General features: G+C 32.0%; 1 protein-coding gene and 1 long non-coding RNA gene across 15 annotated transcripts in view; one reads left to right on the plus strand and one right to left on the minus strand.

The window, feature by feature from the left end:
* Positions 1 to 20,042, minus strand: part of LOC143197913 (UNC93-like protein) — a 179,608-nt gene that overhangs the window by 10,876 nt on the left and 148,690 nt on the right. For 13 of the 14 annotated variants that reach the window (XM_076406727.1, XM_076406718.1, XM_076406726.1 and 10 more), the window contains 5 exons: positions 13,198 to 13,341; positions 12,972 to 13,136; positions 12,364 to 12,560; positions 12,099 to 12,307; positions 11,834 to 12,041 (listed from right to left, as the gene is read on the minus strand). In XM_076406727.1, coding sequence (XP_076262842.1) covers positions 11,834 to 12,041; positions 12,099 to 12,307; positions 12,364 to 12,560; positions 12,972 to 13,136; positions 13,198 to 13,311 — 893 coding nt within the window. In that variant the 5' untranslated portion in view covers positions 13,312 to 13,341. Of the gene's footprint in view, positions 1 to 11,833; positions 12,042 to 12,098; positions 12,308 to 12,363; positions 12,561 to 12,971; positions 13,137 to 13,197; positions 13,342 to 15,779; positions 16,126 to 20,042 lie in introns of those variants that run through there. The other variant, XM_076406724.1, reaches the window with a different exon arrangement.
* On the plus strand, positions 730 to 2,323 carry LOC143197915 (uncharacterized). The gene is made up of 3 exons (XR_013006111.1): positions 730 to 813; positions 2,013 to 2,108; positions 2,186 to 2,323. It is a non-coding gene; the product is annotated as an uncharacterized LOC143197915 (long non-coding RNA).

Genomic DNA, 20,042 nt, shown 5'->3' on the forward strand with positions numbered 1-20,042 from the left:
AAAAGAGTGTAAAAATTTGCTGCAGGCTATGTCAAAATAACATATCATCGAATTTGGCATGAAACAGTTGTTACGTTCTTTACCAAAGAATACAACGACGTAAGAGGCTTGTTTGATGGAATGGTATGTCTTGTGTTCCCAGTGAGCGGCGTTCATTTATTGACAACTCCATGAAATGCTTGACGGAAAACGCAACTTTATTACGCAACGGAAATAAATTTCCAGCTCTTCCAGTCGCTTATTCCGTGCATATGACAGAAAAGTAAGAAAGTATCGAAATGTTAATCGAAGCTTTGAACAATATTAAAAGGAATTAAACAGGAAAACTAAATGTTTTGTTGTCTTGTACATCTTTGACAACCTTGAAACTGATTCTTGGCAAATTATTATTTATCACCTTATAATTTTCAAAGATTTTTAATAAATTTCCAACACAAAGGAAACCGATATCATTCTAGAATAATAAAGAAAAACATAAATTATAATCACAAACAACACGAGTACAATAAATCTATTTTGTTGGTTTTTGTTGTCGATAGTTGATAAAATACGGAGTTTTTTTTCTCTTTTTAAAACGGCGGTCAGTGGATTTACATAAATCCAATAAAACGACGTCGTGGTTCTAGGAAAGGCGCACGATTTAGCGAACCGTTTGTTAACATCGATTATAATACGTTTTGCAAATTAAGAAATAAATAATGTCAATAACATTCGAGCAAAAATTAATATTTAAACACGGCGCTGCGTCCTCGTTGTTTCTTAATTATTCAGGTGTGCTGTGCCTGAAAAGCGTCTCAAAAATTATAAACAAAAGTGAGTTTTTATATTATTTAATTAATACATTGTTACTAGTCGTTTCCGTATAACCTACAATTAGTTTTTATGCTAACTTAAATCTAGGTATATAACTAGGAGGACCCATCGGCCCTAACTCAGTCTCTGGTGAAATAATGTTTATATATGTCACTGCTGAATTTTTTAATATATTTCCTCCTACACGACACTATACAAGATCAGATGGTTTGATTCTTTTGAGTCTGTGTCCTCTTCTGGTGGTACCCAAAAGTTGCAATATTTCAGTATTCGTATCAGAATGGAGTCTTTCCTCATTTCCCCTTGCAATTCTCTTGATTTCTTGTCTGACCGTGGGTATCTGAAGGTCTCGATGTAGGTAATCAGTCCTATAGTATTTGGGTGCACCCACAATACCTCTCAGGACTTTGTTCTGAAAAATGTGTAATTTATTTATGTTACTCTTTGCAGAACATTCCCATAATTGAACTCCGTATGTCCATATAGGTTTCAATATTTGCTTATATAATAGCAATTTATTATATACTGATAATTGTGATTTTCTTCCAATTAGCCAGTACATTTTCCTATATTTCAATTCCAGTTCTTTTCTTTTCTTGTTTATATGTTCCTTCCAGCGAAGTTTTGCATCGAGGTTCATTCCGAGATATTTAGCGTTGTTGCTATATGGAATGATAGTGTTATTTAATGTTTTTGGTGCTTGTACGGTTTGTTTATAGGTGAACTGCACATGTACAGATTTACTTTCATTAATTCTTATTTTCCAAGCTTGTCTCCAATTATTTATATTGTCACTTGCCTGTTGTAATTTTCGTGAGGCTTCTTCACTATTGTCTCCGACAGCTATAATTGCAGTATCATCAGCAAATGTAGCCATCGTGATATTTTCCATTTGTGGTATATCACAAGTGTAAAATAGATAAAGCATTGGTCCCAGTATACTTCCTTGTGGTACACCTGCTTTAGCTTCTTTTATTGTAGAGTAAGCTTCTTCTTGCTTGACTCTAAATATTCTGGTTGTAATGTATGATTTTAATAGTTCGGTGTGTTGTTTTGGTAGCATTATCTGTAGTTTATGAACAAACAAAAGTGAGTAATATTTATTTTTATTCTAAATTTATTCCTATATTAGATATTTATTGTTTAACAACAAGGTATAGTTTCGTTATTTAGTAATAAACAATACAAAACATTTCTAGAAATCGTCAGCTTCCCTACGATATGAAGCACCACTCTACTAGGATCATTAGACGTCTAGACCAACTCAGATGGGATCTAACAACAAGTTTTGGGAGGTGAAAAAAGAGTATTATCAGGGCCTTAACACCACTGATACCAGCAGAGTCAACTTAAGCTTATTCTCGCGTTTCAGAATTGGCCACTGCAAACTGACCCATGAGATTCTTATTAAGGAAAGAAGTTCATCACTGTGCGTCGAATGTGGTTCTATTAAACACATACTAACTGAATGCCGAAGATACAACTTGCAAAGACGGTTGGTCAAACTGAGAGGGATGATGGACTAGTGCCTTAGGCTGTAGAACCTGGACAAGCTGATTAATTTTCTAACTGTAACAGGACTTCTACTAGAAATACAATAGTGTTCATCTATGTAATATCATGTACGTTCGTTTATATTTTTTTGTATCTTATATCCATATCACTGTTATGGGTTGTGCGACCATTGTATTGTAGCATTCATATATTCATGCATCTGTATGCTTTTACACATTTAACTATAGGCTTTATATTCCGACCATGTATTTTTATTGCTCTTTGCATTCTATACTTGTAACAATACTATTTGTATATTTTAATTGATGTAAATGTGTTGTATATTGTATATCTGTAAAGAGACCTTAAATAGGCCAGAAGGCTGATGGGACAATAATATTCAAATAAATAAATAATGCTTCTCTGGAATGCAACACTATTTTTTTCTGCAGCGATAGAAAACCTAAGTTGACAATTAAGTTGGAACCTAAATATGATGAACCTGAGAAACGCCATAAAAAATAAACATAATATTGACTAAATATTCTATAAGTTCAGATTAAAAATAATTTTTTTTTAACGTCAGTTATCTCAGTATAACACAGTTCTGCAAAACAAAAAACTGTTCCATTTTTGTGTATTTTGTATTTTGGTATACTGAAAACGAAAATATCATGGAAAAGTTTTCAGGATATCAGAATTTTTCTTTGTTTCTCTTCTTTATTTTTCTTAATAAGCCTTAAAGTAGCTCTACTTCATAAAGGTGGTGTTTCCATTTCTGTGGGTCATTCCGTATACCTCAAAGAAGCATATGTCTCGATATCATATATTTTATAGATGTTGAGTAATAAGCAATTCAAAGCTTTGTGTAAAATATCATGATATATTTTCAATGAGGCCATCCATTGGGACCTAAAGGTGCCAAATTTTGAGGATGTAGTTGGGAGATTGAGGAAAATAATTAACGATGAACTTATAACTGTAAGTCTTGCATCAATTTCCACGACGCATTTTACATTTAACGAAGCATGTTGAACAAATTTACGTCATTTCTATTAAAAAATTGACATATTTTTGTCAAAAATCTGATGGATCCTCTATATATGTACATAATCTAAATATTTATTTAAAACAGGTGTCGTTTTTTCTGACGATTACGAAACCGTCTGGAACCTCGAAGAACCAGAAAAAAAGTTCGACTAATTAGTAGACCAGAAACGCAAAAAAGCCTAATCTATTCATAGCGATTGGTCAGTATACACTTTTAAAATTATTCATCTTAATATGCGATATCTCTCACCGGCGAGTGTGGCAACAACAAATGGCGTTGAATAATATTGGCGGAATTTATACCGGATTGGGAGACGGTGCAGTTTGTACTGTCCCGGTAAAAAGCAGATATTGTGTTTGTCTATCATCATACGGTCGCTTTCAACGGAGATGATTGAAAAATCCACATATAGAAGAAATTATCTGTTATGTGTCTTCAACTTGATTGATATATATTTAGAATAAATTAAAATAACATAAAAAACATCACACATAGAGGTAGAAAAAGAAAAAATTAGAAAGCATACATTTGAAGACATAAGTTTCTAAGTGTATTGGAGTTATATAGGCAGCAGATGGTGTAGCGATATACAATTATAGTAACGAACGGGATATTCCTCCTTATATTTCTATATATGCTCTTGTGGCTTGTAGCAAATTTAAAATTTCTTCATATCATCAATATTAAGATATCAACCAATGATTATTTAATATGGTGGTATAATTCAGTTAATTTTAGAGAAAACAACAAACATAAAAATTGAAAAGATATGACGCAGCCTAAATATTAATAATTAAATATTAACGATCAAATGCTCATGTAATATTGCTGAATACTTTTGATGCATGTTATTTTATACCATGCGTTTCATCGAACAACTGATATATTGTTAATGAAAAACATTATACGAGCTATAGCAATGCTTCAACAAAACGGAAGTTACCGTTAGTATTTCCTATATTATATAACAAATATCCAGAATGGGTAAGTACCACATTAAATCGGCCATTGGTGGTACCGAGAAGGTTACTGAAGAAGGTCGCGCATTTCTAATTAATGTTTATAATTATGGGATTAATTCGCCAATGTTGTTTTAGTGACTAAGGTTAATAGCCTGTAGTAATTATAACTATCAAACGTACATTAAATATTCCCATAAGCTTTTAACTAGTGAATTAGAATAAACCGAGATAATGAAGGTTTCTTTTAGTACGTGTGTTTTGTTATATATAATTTTTATATGGCACTATATCATAATAAATAAAATGTAAATAAATAAATAGTAAAAGAATAAAAAACGATATTAATAAAATAAAATAAAACGGAGTTATGTATTTCTTACTTACTATTTTTGTTATTCTTTATAATAAGAATTATTGTTTAATTATTGTTTAAATAAAAAAAATTACAAACTGTATTGTCTATTATAAATTTAATAGTGAAATTTACTAAATACATTAATAAGCAGTCTCTTAAGTGTGTATAAACCCGTCGTTCATATACATTAATCTTAGTGGATAACTGGATATTGAACGGGCGGGGTATTAAGTTTAATAGTGAATAACTTTTATTAATTAATTGATTGTTAAAAAATTTGACAAAAAATGGGTGTCAAATTACTTCAATTTTGGGGATCCAGATGGCCATTAGTAGATTTTGCTTCAAAATAGGCCTCAGTTTCGGGATCACCTCTTCATTCGACGAAAATTTCTTCCCATCGAGCATTGCTTTGAAATCTGAGAACAGGTAATAGTCGCTGGAGGCCAGATCTAGAGAATACGGTGGATGAGGAAGCAATTCGACGCCCAATTTATGGATTATTGTCATCGTTTTCACTGACTTCTGACACGGTGCATTGTCTTTGTGAAGAAGCACTTTCTTTTTCTTCAAATGCGGCCGTTTTTCGGCGATTTCGTCCTTCAAATGGCCCAATAACGCTATGTAATAGTCGCTGTTGATGGTCCTTCCTTTTTTAAGGCAGTCAATGAAAATTATTCCATACGCATCCCAAAATACAGACGCCATAAACTTGCCAGCCGACTGTTGCGTTTTCCCACGCTTTGGAAGTGGGTTCATCGTGTGCAGTCCACTCGGATGACTGTCGATTGGACTTCGGAGTGAAATAATGGAGCCATGTTTCATCCATTGTCACATATCGACAGAAAAACGGTTTTATTACGCTTGATCATCTTCAAACACTGCTCCGAATAATCAACACGTCGTTGTTTTTGGTCAAAAGTGAGCTCGTGAAATTCGTACAGAACTTTCTCATACCCAAAGATTCGTGAGTGATTCAATTTCGATTTATGGTCATTCAAAATAATTTTGTGGATTTTTGAAATGTTTTCGACGGTAACAACACCTTTTGGGCGTCCACTGCGTTCACCATCTACGGTGCTCATTTCACCACGTCTAAAGTTAGCAAAATAATCCTTAAAGGTGATTTTTCTGGGGCAGTGGCCGGAAACTCGGCATCACGCTAAAAAATTTCTTTTTATCCATTTTTTTCACAATAAGAAAAGTTGTTTCACTCAAAATGCTATAATTCACAAACTAATGATCCGACAGCTGTCAAATTTATACACGCATCTATTGAGGGTTAGGGCTAACTAAAAAATCCACCTACTGGCGCCAGGCTAGTGTCAGGTTGAGGACTTTTCAATTGACCTGTTACAACGTTCCGTCTGTAGATACTTCAAACTCTAATGTAGAGATACTATCAATACAAGCATAGTTTAATCCGATTATTGCTTCTTTCTACCCCATAGGACTAACCCAATAGAACTAAGCAGCTTTCAAAAAGTGTGTGAAATCGGTTTATTCAGTTTTTCAATCAGAAACCTCAGATATTCTTTGCCCTTTGCCTTTTTAAAATTAAAAAACGACCAAAATACATGCAAGCACCTAATATACGTACGACATTTTTTGAAAGCGTCTAGAATTTGTGGTACCTTGAACAAATTGCAAGAATCTAGAACGATTATGGCAAATTCCCCAACACCAGAACCCAAATAAACAAATCGGTACTATAAACAACGAAAAAAACATAGAGCGCGAAAAGAACCAGAGACCGAGAGAGAGAGAGAGAGGAGAGAGATAAAAAAAACCAAATAAAAGGTGCCGAATTCCGTGACAAGCTTGCAGCCTTGCTGGCAGCCTCGCATCATCGGGTTCAAGATGGCGGCCTCGATGATAGCGCGCAGAGAAAGGTACAGCGATGGCGCCAGCATGGGCGTATGTACCGTTTACAGGGCGACACAGCACGAGACGATTCCGATTTTTTCTTCGCTTATTTCTCTCCGGCCACGAATCAAAACGAATCGGTCATCAAAGCGTGATGATGCCTCAAGGTCGCAAGGGTCGTTGCTCAAGATCCAGCACACGAAATGATCGAGGATGCTGGTGGATTATTAATTATCTCGATTATTTAACGTAATCGCGATGCTTGTTCTCGAATTATATATTTTTTCGGTTATATAAGGATTTTTGGGTTAAATACAAAATGTTTTTTTTTGGACCCGAAATTATATTTTGAATTTTCAGCCTTAATCTTCATATTTATAATTAATATTATTCGAAAATAAATAAAAAAAGTGGTTTGACCTTAACGTAACAAATATTTATCTTAATTCTGCTTCTTAATATCATAATACGTCTATAAAAACGCATTAAAATATTAATAATCTACGTTCTCTTAAATTATGTACACCTTAGTAGGTATTGGAATTCATAGTATTTTACAAAAATTGTGTAATATATTTCATTGTCTCCTATTATGAGCAAATAACGCTTACTAAAGGTTTATTTCAGTGTATTTTATTTCGTTGAGTAGTGAAAAACAATATATATATATATATATATATATATATATATATATATATATATATATATATATAATAACTAATAAATAAGTTACTAAGTTACTAATAAATATATATTAACTAATATTTAAAAAAGTGTTAAAAATTGTTTTTTCGTCACTTTCATTGTCGAAAATTATCACACCTTAAAATTGATTTATATTAAATTGATAATTGATTAAAAATTGATAATTGATTTCTAAATTGTAAGAAAACGTCTAAAGGATCTTAGAAATGATAAAGAAGTCATATTATAAAAGGTTTTGTGATTTGTGACTAGTTGGTATGTATAATCTTGAATGTATAATCGTGAATGACAAGGTCTGGAGTCATGTATGTACTCTCTCCTTAAAATGTTACTGAAGCAATATATTAAACTATTAAACTCCTATACATCAGCCAGGATGTTTAGAGTTAAAATAGAAGCAGCTTCTTACTCAATATTGAAAGAAACAAAAGCAGCGATACTTGCTGTTGGAGACAATAGCAAAGAACCAACCAGAAAATTGTAGGAAACACGCAAGCGATAGTATGAATAAAGAAAAAAAGTCAACGAGGGTACTATTTACTGATTAAATTTGTCATACAGTCACAAAGCTAAGTACTTTGGGATCATTTTTAGGCAGAACTTACGGATGGAGATGTTCTGCAAGAAGTAATCTGTTGCAAAAGTCCTGAGAAATATTGTAACACCCAGACACTATAGATCTAGACCTACGGATTCCAACTGTCATAGAGAAAATTAAGAGGTTAAGACATGAGGAAAGTTGGATAATAAACTCTTGTATAATATTAAACTAGGACGTAGACTCAAGAGAACCAAACCGTGTAATATGGAATAGTTTAACAGTGAAACACTGGAAAGTGTTACTCACTTTTATTTCACTAGAGACTAAGTGGAGACTAAGAGACCATTGGGTCTTTCTAGATAAGTACCTAGTTCTAAGCCACTGTGCAAACAAATTGTACGTTAGTCGGCAACGACTAGTAATAATATATTAATAAAAAGTGATCTAACCTTATTCGAAAAAATAAAAATAGTGTTTTAACCTTAAGAGAACAAATATTTACCATTTTAGATCTTCTTAATATCTCAGCAAACATGTTTCTAGAGACACATAAAAATATGTTGTTATAAATCCGTTTGTTATTACATTTTCTAAATCGTTATAAATAATGTCATTCGAAACGTTTAATTTTAATAAAAATGATGAATGCGAATGAGTTTAGATGATGAAAAAATTGGCTGGTCTTTTTTTTATTTTTTAGTTGCATAATACTTGAATAATTATATTACTTTATGATGAAATATTCTTAAATAACATGTTTTGGGTTATATAACATTTACCAGTTACAATACATCTATAGATAAAATGGACGTAATATTTTGGCGAGTAATATATTGTACGTCAACCATTTCAATCAAATTTTAATCACATTATATAAAAATTCCTACTAAGACGCCAAAGTTAAAAAGAAAATAATAAAAAAATTACATTACTATTAATCAAGATTAATTATTCGATGTCAGATGTCAACAAAACACAATTTCTGATCACTATGAGATATTTTTAGTATGTGATCAGCTCTTGAGTGCGTTTGATAATTTATTAATTTCATAATTAGAAAAAATCCAATGAACATATTCTATCCTATTAATTAAATAAAAATCCGACAGTTCGATGAGACTTACGTCATTGATAGTTGGTTATTTTCGAATGCTAACAAAGACCATTCTTCTATAGTAAATAGATATATCATCATTTCTAATAATATATTTGTTTCTTTTTATATGTAAACTTGTGTCCGTTGTTGATAAAAAGGCTTTAAATACTTCGTGACAGAAATGCAAGAAACATTATATAAACAGGATAATTCGTAAAAGAAATCATTTATTAAGGATGATACTTAATTATAAAGGATGTTTAATATATGGTGTTTTCACTTGATGAATAGCATCAATGCGAATATAATGTACTTATTACAACCTAGAAAATGGCCATGGGATTCTTCGAATAAAATTAAAAAGAAACCACTGGTTATTGCAAGAAATGTGGTAGATTGAAAGGGAGAGAAATTACTATAAAACACCAAAATATTGATATTTTATTGTTTAAATCATAAGCAAATAAATTCAAACATTTATTCAGAGAAACTCAAGACAAAATTTGAAATCTTTATAATGTTATTAGCATGAAAGCTGTAGTATTGGAAACGTATAAATAGTGTATATCATACCTCAATAAATTATACTGTGTGACAAAATTTTTCTAGCACAAATAAGATTACGTGTTTTGAATTTTCTATTCCATCGTTAAAAACATTGGCTATTGATATTGTTGTCTAACCCGTTAATAATAGTATGGATACTATTTTATCTCTAAAGAAAGCAATTCATGGATTTTTAGAAAATTTTAAAGCAGAAAATGCCAAGGTTTTAGTGAATGACTTGTTACAAAAATTTAAAAGGATGGGTGCAGAATGTCTTAAAATGTATTTCTTGTATTTCCATTTTGATATTTCCCCCCTAATCTTGGAATGGCCAATGACGAACAAGGTGAACGCTTTCATCAGGATATAAAATAGGTGGAAGGGCGTTATCAAGGAAGATGGAATGTTAAAATGTTAACAAATTTCGGCTAGTTTGTAATGAAAGATGATTCTACTGTTCACAAGAAGAAAAGTTAATATTTTGTCATTTTCTTTGAGAATATATGACTCATTTTATTAACCACATAAACCTGAGCTATTTGATTTGTAGTACTTTAAATTATGATAACATTTAAGTTTTTGTGGTCAGATGGCATAATTTAACAAAAAATCCGTTTTATTTAATGTTGTAGTACAAAAAAAAGTCACACATTGTTATTGATTGACAATAAGAAAGCAAGGCTATAAACTAGCTATTACTAGTTGGAAAAAAATAAAATTTGATTTGCTTCAAACCATAAATGTTGTTACACATTTTCAATTAATTAATGTATAAATAAATTTGCTACAGAACCGTTAACTAAAATAAACCAACTCTAATATCCTAAGTGAAATTTAAAAGCAAATTAACATCCCTTGAAATTAAATACCGTTCGAAATAAAATTAAAAAAAAACAATATTGTTCGTTACGTCACGCGCAGCCTTCCCTCAGGCGCCGATACTGACACCGACCTGAACTCGACCGTTCTTCCTGATCTGTTTTCGTCCCAGAACAACAAACACAACACGTCCACCAGATGACGCCGAAGAAGTGGCAAGGCCGCAGGTTTCGCGAAAGGATTTCAACTTTTTAACTCCGACATTCCGAGATAAGCTCGGCGACGTTATCAGCCACACCCCGACACGACAATCTGTCCAAGAGTTCGGCTTTTGTTTAGTAATAACCCTTCTCGGAATCAGAAGAACGCTTGTCTAGTCCCTCTTTGAACTGGTAGTTCAGTTTATGCGATGATTTCGATGCAGATCCCTGATCAAATACAATGCAGACCATTTAAAAACAAATAAATCCTGGCTGACCTTGATAATTAAGCGAAAATATATTTTAATTAATGGGCGAAAAGATATTTGTCTAAGGTTTCTATTTACAATATTCTGCTAAGTTTATTATATGTGTAAACAACTATAAGTTCCTTATGAGAGGAGTGATATGACTTGAATAGTACCAATTTAAAATATAAGGTGTCAAAAAGGCGCCATAAACGTTATGTCATAAGATTAGTTATCTGTTAACAACATAACCTTGAAATATTAGCGAATAACAGTAAATTTAAAACAATATAATTTAACGGAAGGTATGAAGATACAGAACTGAAGGTGCAAACCTAACGAAATATTGATGCCAGATTTCCATAAGTTGTAAATGATATGCTTGAGATGAGTATTAAAAGAAACAACCACTTTTTCTAAAAGCAGAAACGTAATCAAATAACTTTACAACGTGACAAAGTTTGATCATGTTGCAAAATCTGTGATAATTTACTTGGGAACGTGTAAATTGGCTCTCTGTATTCTATGCATTTCTCCTGTATGCGGTGTTTTCTCCTGACATTGCTCCTTGTGATTACATTCACAATAGATGACAATATATAGAATTGAAAACTTCTTTAACAATTTTTTTGTCAAAATTCTTTTATTAGTCTTTTTAGAATGTGTTGTTAAGTATACATAATATATTTGTTCGCCATTTCGAAGATGCTTTAATAAAAAGTATCATTGGAAATGAAAATTACTCTGTGTTCTTGGGAAACTAGCAATGATACTGATATAGTTACCAAAGTAGTCTTGACCAACAGGATTCCTTCCCACTTTCATTCGAGCAAAAAGTGTATTGCAATATATCAATGCTTAACCTACTGAAGACTTTCTCTTTAGGATTATATTTTGATTAACATAGCGAATAGTGAGGGATAATACTTTATAATGAATAAAATAATTAACGGCTTGAGCTTACAACATCTTCAAAACTAATACTTTAAAAGAAACGATGCTCTTATTATAGATTACGAGAATGCGAAGTGATTTCGTCATAAATTATTTTGGATTGAATCGTTAGCATTTCAGCATTATCAAATTTATATCAATATTCAACAGGATTTTCTTGAAAATTATGTATGATAAACTCACCTAGATAGAGGATCAACCAGCATAACTATGAGCAGAACAGCTAGGACGATACATGCCAAGTAGATGCTCATTATCTCATAGATTTCGGTACTGGCGACTCCGGAACTTTCTTCGTTGTTTCCTACCGATGCGCAGAAATTGGCACCGCAATTGCTGTAATCGGTGCCGTTACTGTGACTAGATGACGATCCATGAGGATTACTAAGTACTGTAAACAAAACAGAGTCGTATAGAATCCTATAGCTGACTAACATACTAAACTTACCAAGTGAAGAGATCAGATTGCCCCAGAGTTCAGCCGTTTGCCATGCCAAGAAGAAGAATCCGAAGAACCGAACGATGATGGCATCCACAGCCTGGTCGGTGAGTTTGGCGTAAACGCCAGCTACCTGGGTCAGATAGGTGGCCTTGGATGCCCACATAGGAGCTGCCCCAATACCCACAATGATACCGCAAGGAATGAGGGTGTAGAATCTATAATAATGGCGTGAATTATTGTCTGATCCGCATTGGTTCCAAATGGTACGTACTTGGGGTAGAATTGGGCGGCAATATATGGCGCGTAACACAACATTGACAGGCAGAGGGTCCATTTTACCGTTAGGCGCTTGATGAGGAAGGACGGAACGAAAATGCAGCTGACTACCAAGGCTGCAAAGATAGAACTAAGAGATAAGGTACCTAGACCGTCTTTGGCGTTGATGCTGGATTGAAGGTTTGCTGTGCCCTGGATAGGAACAAAATAAACGATTAGTTTTGCGTATAATTTGAACGTGAATTAATTGTGAGGGATATGAAAGCTCAAAACATATCAGTATCGATGTATGTTTCTATTGGCTGTGACCTGTGACATTTAGCCATATTCACTTTTAAACCATTTTGATTTAAGTCCTAACATATACTACATGATCTGGTTGGTCAGTATTTTAATTTTTATAAAGACCTTTTAATTAAAAAAATTATTGATTAACGATGCATAAGTAATTATGTACTCAAATTTCGTAATAATATAGAAGAAATTCATTAAAATCTCTTCAATATGACACACTTATACAGTAAACAACACTGTTAAATTTTGAAAAACTTTCAGAAGCCAAAATTACTTCCTCGTCATCACAAGGGATATTAGTTCATTTACCTGGAAAGCTGTGAACTGTATCATGAAAGCACAACTGATGGATGCTACGTTCTTCAAAATTCTCCATTTTTCCTTGGTGGACATTTTGAATTTGCCTTGTTGGGAGGCTTCCTCGTCGGTAAGCTCCCTCGGAGGTTTGACGGGCGCATTATCGCCACCGTCTCCCTGAAACAATCGCATAATCAATCAGTATCGGTAGCTAAGACGAGCTATTGCCGCCACATACTTTGAAACCCTCATTTTCGTAAGCACCAGTGACGGACAGTGTGAAAACGCCATCATCGTTCTTCTTTCCTGGGGCGCCGTTGGTGGTGGCGCTGCTGTCTAAACCCGCGGTCATGTTTGGGCCGCGGTCTTCACCCTCCTCGATCTGTAATCGATAAAAATCGACATAAGTCTTCGTCTCGTTAAGTTAACAGTTAGTATGTAAACAATAACGTCATTCAGAAAGGTCTAGTACCAGTTTGGTTTACATATCATGTAAATGAAATTATTAATAATATACAACATCATTTAGATGTCCTAAAATAGATGTTGAAACGATAAAAATAAATATAATTCTCCATTAGAAACACAAAATCTAAAACAGTTTTCTAAATTCTCTTATATTCTGTTAAAGGCATCCAAGTTGCACATGAAATTATAAAAGCTGAAGCATTATAGTTATTTCTAAGTGGAAATATTTTTAATAATCCCTGTTCATTATCAGAAATCAACATCGAAAACGAGGAAGCCATCTTGGTTAGAAGATACGGATTTTTCTTTCCAAGAAACAATAGTGTTTATTTTTACATTGATAATAAGTTGTTCCTTTCAATAACAAATTTATTATCAGGTTGAAGTTCATTCAAACAAAACCTAGACGTTTTGAAAATATCATTAATGAAAATAATTATTTATAAAAACAAAATTTCATTGAAGTTTGATCAACAACTATAAAATAAAATATCCAGAACAATAGCTATAATAAAAATTAACCGTATATAAAGTAACCGATAAGACCTTCGTAAACTTGAAAATGGTTCTCATTACGCATCATTATATTTCGGACAATATCAGATGTCGTTTAATTTGGAATCAAGTAGATTCTTTTATTTGATATAGCTTAAATATCATTTTACTCGAAAGCTATGAACATTGCAGCTTTTATTGTGGTTATAAAATTAAAGTAGTGCTAAAAATCCTGTGCTATAATTATGTTGTATGTTGTGCATCTTGTTTAAGTAACATTTTTTTAATAAGGAAATAAAATTCATAAAATGAACTTAAAAGTATGCAATGCTCATTGAAGAAGAATGCGAATTAATGTAAAAATAATATAAAAATAATTGATGAATTTTTTATGGATAGACATTTATGTATATTAAATTATGTAAGTTATAAACTATAGTAAGTACGTTATATTATCTGTGCAATTGTAGAAAAGTTCCGTTAAAGCTTGATTGAATGTCATGTTCCCAATATATCTAATTAATTACTCTATAAATTAGTGTATATCGATCCCAGTGAGAATATCCTGAACAATGAACGAAAACCAATGATAGAGAATTAAAATGTCTTAAGAGATGAAACATTATGGATTCCTATTGTTAATTGTTTGAAGCTTGTATTGAGTAAAAAATGACCATATATCCAGAACAATTTGAATGGTAAATGGTTAAGAATTCCTATATATCACTAGCCGTATTTACCATTGTTCCTTCCGATCGATATCATGTGATATTAATCATGTGATCTGTTAGATATATATTTCTAATTTTGTTAAGATATCTAAATATCATATCACTCATCGATGGTTTTATCTCAAATACTGCAGTAAAGATGGTAAGGAGCAGTAGGTTACAATAAAAAATACTTAATAAGAATTGAATTGGAATCCTTCGAAATTAATTCACACATTAATAAGTATTTATGTTTATTGGAAGGGATGGATTAAATTAATCTAAAAAAGTTATTTCCTATTCTAATACAAATTATGAATGATTAAAAATGAAATTAATTTAATTAATTGACTTATTCATAATTAGTGTTAGGTTGTTACACAATTATTATTATTAGCTCACTATTCAATTTCCCCACTATTTCTATTTTTATGAGGACAGCCAAAAATGTGCACAGAAATATGGAAAAGTATTGATCAACGATGGATAACTGATTATGTGTAAAAATTTCATAATAATATAGAATATAATCTATAGAATAAATTCACAATAACGTATGTACATGTTTTTCATGGGACTACGCAAATATTTTTTAAATGTTATTTCCTCTGCTGTGAACATATATAGTCAAAAATCCCATTCAATTAAAGCTTCCGAAAATTAAAAAATCAACTGGTACTAAATAAGTTTTACATAGTGTCAAAATATCCATCTTTTATGATTGTTTAGTTTTTTATTAACAAAAATAATATTTACTTTATCAATTTAAAATAAGAAAGATAATTTAAAAATGCAGAACCTATTTCAGATATTTCAATATACTCAACTAACTACGACTGCATAAATGTTTCATAAAAGCCCAAAAATGCTTAAATGGATAATGAAATTGAGTTGCAATTAGAATGTTTGAGAAATATTGAGTACATCTCAGTTTTTCCAGGTAAGTTATAACTAGTTATTCATGCGTTATGATTTAAAACGTTGACGAAAGTATTTAAAATACGATTCTAATGAAATTCTAACGAATTTCTATTGAATCAAATTTTATACTTGCATATATCGAAGAAGTTGGATGGGAAAAGATGAAAGGCGAGTCGTAAAATGATAAATTATGAACCACTATCACTCGGCACACTGTGTTACACACCTGAACTAATCAAGATGCAGTGGAAGTAACCGAATATAACAACGGCACGACGGTCACAGCCTAGATGGTTCATTCACGAGCACTGAGGTGAACTGAACGGTCCGCGAGATCGCAACTAATTTAGTAAGAGATCTTTATTTGGTCGCTGATGAGGTAGATTATTTGCTCTCGTTATCTTGTTTGATTAAGACTCGCACACAATGCATCACTATGATCTCCCGGGATCTAAAAGTGACACGTCAACATTCAGATTTTGATCGAGCGGTCGTAAAAGTCGAAATGTTTTCCCGTGATTTCGCTGCTCCGCATCACAAACATGTGACGTCGTCCGTCACGTATTTGGACTGATCTTAAGGTATTAACTGCGAATTACCGATTGGTTTCGGCGCGACTGGTAGGGGTGAAACTTGAGACTGTGAAGCAATCCACGCGGGCAACGTAGAGTTCTTTTGTAATTTATGAAGGTCGTAAATCAGCTGGAACAATGTCTTGACGAGACGGCATCATATGTTCCGGAACGTCATATATACCGGTTTCGATTTTCAGATTTTTTGGATTCTGATCGGTTTTTTATGGATATATTTTTTCTCTTCGCTCGAAAAAATTAAATCCGAAGTGAGATTATGTTGGTCCGGGTGATTACTGGCTTATTGTGTTGGTAAGATGATTATGTGTTTTAAGTTAGAAACAAGAATGCTTTCTTAAGTCATTCTTGTTCTGAGTCCCAGTCCCACTATTATATTTTTGAATAATATAATATCTAATATAATCTCTAATCTGTAATGCATATATACACAACAGATACAGAATTTTTTTGGCCATATATCATACACTTTCATTCCGTCATATCTATTCATTTCTAATATCTCTGATACATATAGTTAAAATACTTCTATTTTTTGTGAAAGTGACATTCTTTTATATTTTAGATATGCGTTGAAATTATATGAATCTGATTTGAATATACTAAAGTTAGTTGCAAAAAAAGCTTACTAAAACACAAAACGATGTAAATGATTTTGGGAATACGAATATGATGAGAATATAGAAAATATAAAAGTGTATATATTATATTTTTAAACAATATATGTTTTGATATAATGTCTGCTGTGTGGATTGATGGTAGAATAAATTTGTTTTTGTTTCATGATTTTAAACAATAAGATTTGTGATAAATTTGAGTAATATCATCAAACTGATATCATAAACAATTCTTAGTTATTGTTTGTCAAATATGTAACATTTAATACCAATGTTCACGATATATAATCGATATAATTTTTTTTTCATATTATTTTAAGACATTTAGGTTCTTTTTATCCAAGTTTGTTTTAGTATAAGTCTCCAAGTTAACTGCCAATTGGTAGGCTTATTATAAAGAAGGTCTAGTCCGGGTATATTTTAGGTGGTAACAAGAAGCTTTATGTTTAAGCAGTGATTTTGGTGCCTATATTCATTTCGTACCAAAGGATTTATTGGTATTATCGTATTTAACATGAACTATAATTATCAACAGCATTGCTTATACAAATTCTAACAAATACAAGGAATACAGCACAGTATATCCTATTTACTATTCATATTTAGCCTGGTCATAAATCTTAATATGATTCATTGTCTAACAAACAGCAAAATAAGCCGTTTTCTATTCAATAATAATTCGTTCGAAAATAAAATTTAAAATAATAAGTTTGTCATTATTTCAATGACACTCGCATTATTACACAAACATTGTCTTCGCCGGAAATTTGATTTACGATGAATACGTCGTTAAAAATCCTAATTAAGATAAACTAAGTAGTTCTAATTATGATATTTTGCATGTAATAAAACACCGTGATACGGATCGGTTCCACTAAATAGTGACAAAGCCAAAAAACCAAGGTAATAACGAACATGCCGGCCTGTAAATCTGGTTCAACTCAAAACAAATGACGATTTAATCAACTTATTGGCATTCAGGAGAGTTGTTTGTCTCGCGGATTAATCTTTAGACCGAATTGCTGGTCGTGTTCTTGTTTATCTCTGGATAAGTCTGCATAATATGTGGCTGAGACGTGATGTTATTGACAATAGTTTTAGTCATATTCGACGACAGAATTACCTGAACGTGTATTTTTTTTTTTCGAATAATAAACCTCTAGTGGTATTTATGATTTATCGTAACGATAAGAGGTCGTTAAAAAGCATATAACATAACATAAAGTATCTTGTAAAAAGCTTGGCGTGATCGATGAAAGATTGTTTCGGGATAATAAACACAGTTGTTGCCTTGGCATCATCGTGCATAATTTTGCTGTTCAGGTTCGAAGTGTACCAAAGAGTAACTTTGAAATTCAGGCGATAATGTTCATATGCAGGCGATGGACAAAATAATATGAACATATGGTCTGGTGATTGTTTGCAGATCATCCACTATGCCCATATGGCTATTTGTATTAAACAGTGATTAATTGGATAAAAAAATTTAGCTCTTTTCATTACAGAATCTAATGCTAACGGAGCATCAACAATTTGTCGTCTTCCGAAGTCGAGAAATTACACTGATCATATTTTACTGATCTCTTGTTTTAACCATCGCAAAACAAAGCGTATAATATAAAAAGAACTGTAGCGACCTTGAGGCATGTCGAATTTTACATCGTGGAATAACTGTCTACAAAATACCCAGAAATATAATCCCAGATGTTTAACACGGGCGGGGTGTCAGCAGCGACAATTAGGATACCATAACGAATAGCTGGCAACCCCGAGACGTTTATCTGGGATGTTATTGAAGGGTATTTTCATCATTCAGTATCTGACGAGCGTTGAGTTCAGACGTGCCACCATCGACTGCCCCAGCCTCGTCACCGGATAACACCGGTGTCAGCCTTTTTTTACCACTTGTATTTTCACATTTTTATATTCCTTCAATAAATAACGGTGACATCACGTAAACACCACTGTTTCATTTCGGTTTTACATCCATTCACTGAGCCATATCATTTACCGTAAAGAACCATCTCCATTTGCAATCATTCTATTCTGGTTTTTATTAAAATTCAAAGTAATAAAGTACTATGTGACATTGTCCATGTTATGTATGACGTTTCTAATGATGTTCTACAAGATATCCCTCTAATGCGAGTTAAAAGATGTATGTTTATCCTAGACAATATATTTCTTCTTTACGTATAACAAATAGACATAATTTAAATACATTGAACCGAATCATAGTCATTGGCTTATAAATAATCACATATATAAAAATGTATCAACAGAAAAAACCAGTTATATAATATAATGTCACATTTCAATAGCAGTTAAATATATTCTTGTATAGGCAATTATCAACATTTCAAGGAAATATGTCGATACCCCAGAAAGAACAATAACAGTGTTTTACAGTAACGGGTGGGATTACATGTAAATAACAAAGACATTTTCGAGGAATACTTTTTTATTGTTTTAAGAACTCGATAAATTCTAGCTAGATTAAAATTAATGTTTTATTTAATTGATTTATAAAAGGTTATTAGGAATTTTGTTAAATTATCATTTTTTAAGAAACTATATGGATGTTATTGTACGTATAGTGTGTTCAAAGTTATTTTGACGTACGTCATTTAAATTTGTGACATTAAAACGTCGGTAACATTACCACATCAACTCTGAGTTTTAGTTCAGTTTGGTTTTGACATACAACAAAATTCTAATCTAAATAAAATAACTGAACAAAAAAACTTATCAAATATAATTACATTATTAAAAACTACAGTTAATAATACAGCCACAATAGATTATAGGTTAGAGTGATAACCTCTTATCACTATTGCTTTCAAGAATTTTGCATATGTCTGATAACCGGACGACTTTGACAGGCTTATTCCTTTAAATGTTCGAACTAATCAGACAGTATTGTGTCTCTTTTTAACTAGAGTAAAATGAGAAGAAAAATATTGTCTGATTCTGAAACGAATTTAGAAATTGCGACAGGCAGTATATTAAACATCTTGATGATGTATGTATAAAAAATCTTTGAATAGACTATAGCTAATTTTTAACTTGGTGGAAAAAATAGAAGTTGTCATATTGTAAGTCACTTTGTCCTGTTTCAGATTATATAAAGAGTTTACGAACAATTAATTAGAAATCTCAATTAATTCATAATCTGTTCAATTTACAATGGATATGAATTAACAATTAACAACTATTGTTCTTTTGTTTTCTTCAAGTTTGTACAAACTTCGTGAAAATATTTATATTGATTCATGTAAACCA

This window comes from Rhynchophorus ferrugineus, unplaced genomic scaffold, assembly GCF_030347505.1.
Source record: "Rhynchophorus ferrugineus isolate W39M unplaced genomic scaffold, kcgeb_rfMv2 rfM6, whole genome shotgun sequence".
Taxonomy (NCBI): Eukaryota; Metazoa; Arthropoda; class Insecta; order Coleoptera; family Curculionidae; genus Rhynchophorus; species Rhynchophorus ferrugineus.